This window comes from Perkinsus marinus (genome assembly GCF_000006405.1).
Source record: "Perkinsus marinus ATCC 50983 genomic scaffold scf_1104296935218, whole genome shotgun sequence".
In the NCBI taxonomy this organism is placed as follows: Eukaryota; Perkinsozoa; order Perkinsida; family Perkinsidae; genus Perkinsus; species Perkinsus marinus.
The window spans coordinates 92455-98417 of NW_003214550.1; the positions used below are offsets into that span (position 1 = coordinate 92455).

At 49.4% G+C, this 5963-nt stretch overlaps 3 protein-coding genes across 3 annotated transcripts; 1 reads left to right on the plus strand and 2 right to left on the minus strand.

Moving 5' to 3' along the window:
- Positions 1-22: 22 nt before the first annotated feature.
- Positions 23-419, minus strand: Pmar_PMAR029467 (hypothetical protein; the record flags this gene model as incomplete). Its single annotated transcript, XM_002784492.1, has 2 exons — positions 23-126; positions 170-419. The coding sequence occupies 2 exons, from the start codon at positions 417-419 to the stop codon at positions 23-25; spliced, it is 354 nt and encodes a 117-aa protein (XP_002784538.1).
- An 89-nt stretch (positions 420-508) lies between these two features.
- Positions 509-2709, minus strand: Pmar_PMAR029468 (ras suppressor protein 1, rsu1, putative; the record flags this gene model as incomplete). The annotated part of the gene is made up of 13 exons (XM_002784493.1): positions 509-615; positions 651-723; positions 772-835; positions 881-926; positions 1036-1114; positions 1172-1249; positions 1304-1406; positions 1455-1594; positions 1906-2018; positions 2129-2258; positions 2298-2355; positions 2400-2537; positions 2591-2709. 13 exons carry the CDS (start codon positions 2707-2709, stop codon positions 509-511), a joined length of 1248 nt encoding a protein of 415 aa, XP_002784539.1.
- Positions 2710-4139: 1430 nt separating this feature from the next.
- On the plus strand, positions 4140-5643 carry Pmar_PMAR029469 (hypothetical protein; the record flags this gene model as incomplete). The annotated part of the gene is made up of 1 exon (XM_002784494.1): positions 4140-5643. Exon 1 carries the CDS (start codon positions 4150-4152, stop codon positions 5641-5643), a length of 1494 nt encoding a protein of 497 aa, XP_002784540.1. The 5' UTR covers positions 4140-4149.
- Between the last annotated feature and the right edge of the window lie 320 nt (positions 5644-5963).

Sequence of the window (5963 nt, forward strand, 5' to 3'; positions counted from 1 at the left end):
CTCCTCAACATGTGCCGCCGCCCTACTGATCGCTATCCTGCTCCTGGCTCTGAGCCGCTTGCTGTTCCGGAGTCATCTCCACACTCTCATGATCAGAAGCAGTAGCATCACCATTCCCTGTTGCACCTGACACCCATGCTGGGCCATTGGAATCCCAACACCTGTCTACCTTGCTCCGTCATTTGCCTCAATCGCTCAGCTTCATCCTCAAGCTCTTGGATCTTATGTTGCATTTCCATGATCTCGTCATCACCATCTACTCCCAAGTCTAGATCTTCATCAACATCGTGCTGCTCGTTCTCGCCCACTCCTTCCCCACCAACAGGATGAGATGGACCATCAACGTCAATTTGGACAACATCAGCAGTTGCCTCCTTGGCGGCTCCGTCGAGAGCTCCACTTTCTACGTTTGTTGACATATTCAGGGATGATAACGGAAACCAGTGGTAAAGCTACAGACGATAAAACCATGAACCCTACCCACCAAACACAATGGTCAACCACAGGCTTACGACACTTCATGAGAGACACTAGATGGAGCCTCTGCTTCTGTTATCAATGGCAAGCCCTCCCTCAACAGTCTCAGACACTCCTCAATAGTGCCTATACGCCAACCTGATCACCAGACATACCCTATCAATCAACCCTACTCGGTAGCTCCCCTCTCAATGCATCCTCAACCAACAAACGCTTCCTCTTCTCGGGACTCATAGTCGTTATGAACTGACAGCCTCACAAATGCGGTACCACACCAGTGATAGTAGGAATTACATAATCGATCACGGGATCGATAACCTCTTTCGACGAGGCCGGATAGCGATCCATGAATATCCCCCTGTAAATAGCACTATGGCACAGCGCTAAGCCTAGCTCGGCCGACCTGATCTTCTTGAGCTCCCTTTTTTGACGCAATTCAGTGTAGCGTCCTAATATGGCGTCCACCTCAAACATACCTTCATCAAGCATTTCCGAGGTACCTTACTGTGGCCACTCCTTGCGAAAAAATTTATAAAAAAACGCGATTCATTTCCGCACTCATTCTTGACGTCGGGAAGAGCTCCTTCCAGTTCCTTAAAATGCATCCTATTCTCGCAGCTGGCACAGTCGACTTGAACTAAAGTGGATGCAAAACTCACAATGACGAACACCCTGCAACAGGCCGAGGGCCCACCTTGAGGGCGAGACCATGTACCACTTCCATTGGTAGATCCACCATCGCTGCTTTCATTCGAAGTTCCAGTGTTGCAACCTAACAGAGTGAAATCCTCCCGGTAGCACCAACGCTCCTCCTGGACGTCATCACCTCTTCCCTCGTCCGCAATTCCTCATCGAACTCCTTGAGCTTCTCCAACACTACATCCTCATCCACATCAGCGAGTTTACCAGGAAGTATACGCTCCCCATGCCTGGTCGAAAGCCCAGTCTTTCCAGCCTGGAGCCAAGTCTAATCCCACTTGATAAGACGGGCCATGGCAACTCTCGCTGCTTCTGGTGTAACGCTGTCGACCTTGATCCTGTGAGTAAGCCTCTTAGCACAGGCAAGAATAGTAGAACGATCTTCAAAGGGGTAGAGGAACTCAGTGAGAATCCTCGTCTACAAGAACCAATATCAGGACAGTGAGCTATGCTTGTAGCAAATCATGAGGGCCTCCAGGAAAGCGAATCTGGAGTTATTATGAAAGCCTCAACGACATAAATGACGATGAAGGAGAAGAGAAGCTTCCAATACACTCGTGGGAGTCTATAGTGATCGAATCCAATTCGGTCTCAGACTCAGGCTTAGTTGATCGTAATAAAATAATACTACTATCCAGCCATATAGAACACCGTTGAATAGGATGAAAGTAAGCATACCCAGAGGATGAATAACCACATTCAAGCGGCGATCTGAGGTTCCCCGCGTACAAGCTCGCATCGTTGTTGTCTTCGAGTATGCTTGATCTCCAACACTGTAAAGAATCCATCCATACCCCCAACCCTAAGGGCCTCAATCAGCTTTCGGTTCATCATCGGACAATCTGAAAAGCCCCTTCATCACTGTAGGAAGTATATACATAACGCCCAGAGCTCAATATTTCCAATCACAAAACAGCACCAAGAATCCATTCGAGGAGCGAACCCCTCCAACCTTGAAGCCCTCCAACATCCACTAGTGTAGGTCTGAGCTCCGCATACTCCCGAGGGAGGTTCTTCAACCTCGGCAGCTCTCGCAACGACAAGAGCTCAAGGTGCTTCAATCGATGTAGTGACACGGGTAGCTGTGGATATCTCCATACCACACCTCGGCCTCATCCTACCTCCTCTAGAGGATTCCCATCCAGCCACAACTCTCGTAAGGCATCCAACCGCACCAGTCTGACCATCAAAGCATGTATCATACCACTCCTCCGTGAACTTACTCTTCATCCAACCGCAGGAGGTTGTTGTAACTCAAATCTAGCCTTCTGAGATGCGTCAGGCTGAGGACCCCTTTAGGGAAAGTCCTCTCGTTCAGTCGTAACCCACAGAGATGAGCCGTCTTCACTTTATGGTTCTGCCTGAGGCCACACAGAGACATACCCAGTAGCAGCAGCAGACGAACCAACACTACCTACATCGCTCCAGACGCCCTCTGATGACCTCAGTCTCGCCGTCCTCATCTCTACGTAGGCGGCTGGAGAGCTCGGCTACAGTGACGTTAGTGGCGGGGTAGAACTCGGGAAGGGTCATGATGATTCGAAATGGAACTATAAGTGTGCAGACAAAATATCTTGCACGCACAGGGAAGAAAACTAAAGATACTCCATCCCTACAAAAAAAGCAAAAACCACATGGCCCTCCCAATTCTCCACTACAACTCGAGTCCACCAACCTCCGATGGAAACCTCATCCAAGAGCACCTCATGCGAGGAAGCCCTGAGGGTTGCCATCTCGATAGGATACGATACACAGTTGATCTCATGCTCTAGACACAATACACAGAGAAGTTCCATATCTACTCAACATGAGGGAGATTCCGAGTACCTGTACGTAACATCAAAGGCTTGTGCCAATCCAGCTTGTTACTGTCCTCCACCCCAAACCACTATTCGTTGTACACTCCCAATCGGACACCGATCTCGAGAGTAACGACAGGATTAGGGATCACCTTGCAGCTTCTGCAGGGGCAAGTACATACAATGACATGATGCGCACTACGAAGATTTTACCACCTTGGTGAAGATACTCCATCCCTTCCTCGATAACGGGGCCCATTCGAGAGTGAATGATACGAAAGTTGTTGAGTAAAAAATTTCAATAACTCAGTACAAAATTTTAATACCACATTTTACAAGGAAAAATCAATTTCAGAGGCGCCCCTAAATACCATAACTACTATACAGGGCACCAAGCGTGAGCAATTCGTTTCGACTTACGTATTTTTTCTGCACCATCTCGTACTATGTCATCTAGGGCAAGGGGAAACGAGTAGATCTTGAGAGCCTTCACGAAATTGTAGATAGTCTCCTCGTACTCCTGATAGATCGTCTTATTTAAAGAAGTACAACAACACCTCAAGGGTGTCACATCCTTGCCGCGTAGGGCTTCTCGTAGTACTGCGGCTGCACGTAGTGAGTATGGGTATCGGGCTGAAGGACAACAATTATCAATACCAACTTTTCTCCATCTCGTATCGGTACCTACACAGCCCTGGCAGTCAAAGTCAGAGCCTTCATACTATATTTGATAATAAGGTAGAGGTACCCTAAGGGGCACCTCCCTATCTGCTGCCCACTGGTCTCGATCCGCCAGCCATCACAATTTCCTATAATTCCTTGTCACCCGAGATCCCTAAACTTACCTCCGCTGTAGCGCCGCCCTTTAATCCAGCGTAGGCCCTCCGACAAAGCAAGCGGGGCTCACCGGCCCTCCAGAGTGTCGCAGGGGAGGAGGTGCATGCCTGTTAGTTCAAAAAAATCTATCATAATGGCGTGCGCTAGATCCACGAGCAACTTCCGATCAAATCCACACACGTTGTGATCTTAACGCTTCGAGCGTGGTGCCAGGGAGGATACTGGACATACTTGGCATCCATCTAGGTTGACCAGTGTAAACACATTATGTATAAAGGATATACAGAAGACCCCGCCCTGGACAGGACCAATCTCGAGGCTCCCCATAGTATTCTTAATGTCTGCGTGCCTCCCTCCCCCCTCCGACAAGAGTCCACCTCCTACACTACCCTCCTCCCCCATCACGTGTGTGTCCATAAATCGTCGTCGTCGACCGACCCGGTCTCCACCTACCACTTTGTCCTCACTTAATTGCTTGGGAAACGCAATTGCTATTCTCGGCCACGAATCAGGGGAGATATCTTTCTTCGACTTAGACTCCCCAGAAGCAACTCTACTCACAGTGATAGCAGTCCCCAACTGTGTAAACGGTTACGTAGTGGTTGAGCCTCTCTCACTAGAGGCCATCCTCAGTACTGTCCCTAGTGGTGATAAGATATTGGTTCTTGTTGGAGTCGGCGGTGAAGGCAGCCGCTTTGAGCCAACGAAAGTATCCTTCTACGACCTGCACACCCCTCCTGCTATAGTCATAGAAATCGTCATGACCATACCAGTTCTCAACGTAGTAGTCGGCTCGGGTTCTTTCGCAGTCATCTCGGAGGATTCTGTCCGGGTCTACAGCTACGGTGTGGCCCTCTTAGTGCAACTAGACACCTGCCCTAACATATGTGCAACAGTAGCCCTTCCCGCACCCACTGGTCGGCGGCAACCTGCTGTTATTGTAGCACTCGAGCAGAGGCTAGGTTACATCGTCTGTAGCCGATTCAATGGCTCTCGTGTGGCCTTGCCAGTGCGGAAGCATCAGCACCTGAGGAGCATTGCTTCCACAGGGACGGTCACAGCATGTGGGTTTGAGGACGGTGGGCTGTGGGTCTTAGGAGGGCTCAGTGAAGAAGATCCTAAGGGGTATTCTATCATAGGACATGTGAAGCCAGGGAAGGACGATAATGCAGTTAGAAGCCGCAACCGGGCATTTTACGATTTGCCTTTGAGACGTCGAGGCCTCAGTGGGTTGATCATATCACCGAGTGAGCAGTTCATCGCAGGAGTAGATGGAGGTAGATGTCAAATTGTAATATACAAAATTGTGACAACGACAGTGATGGAGGGGGAGGGCGTCTCCGATTTAACTCAGTTGATAGCCAGTCGAATACTCGGTAGTGCATCATCGACTAGGAAAACTGTAGTGAAGACCTCTGTAGTGATATGGAGCTTTATAGACCTCCCACAAGCCGCTCATGAACTCGAGGTGGTACTTCAGTTTGGTAGCACCAACACTGTCCTGGTCTGTGGCCTCAATGGCCTTGCATCTCGGTATGCGTATGACCCTAGTGTTCGCGGTGAGAAGGCTACTCTAGTTTGGAGCACTCACCTTTGTCCACTACGGGACCGATTCGGTAGTACTTCTACTACTGGGGGTAGTTCTCAGCAATTAGCCTCCGACACCCCCACCACTTGGCGGTCTGACGCCTCTCGTGTTGGCGCTCATTGGGATGTGAATGAACATGTCATCACCTTTGATGTCAGTGAGGACGTTTGTGGCCCTGTGGATACGAAGGAGGAGGTCTCAGCCGCTGAAGACGAGGATTGGATTCTTATAGGCCATCGGTGATCGCTGTATGAGGTTGTCAAAACGTTGTTTCAATTTCCTGATCTTTACGAAGGTAGCAATTTCTGATCGTAGGCTGTGGCCCCCCCGGTGTGGGCCACTCCGATTCTGCATGGTGACAGTCACCACTGTCACCCTTTATTTGGGTACTATACACGTATTCTCCCAAAATAGGTAGATTTTTGACACGGTAGTTGGGTGCTCATAGTTGTCATTTTCCTATTCGCTGTCTTATACAACTCCCTCGCATGGAAGTCTGTGGGAAGATGCATTTTGTCTGCATGCTCAGTTCTAAAGTTGTGTTTAGTAGTAGTAGTAGTAGT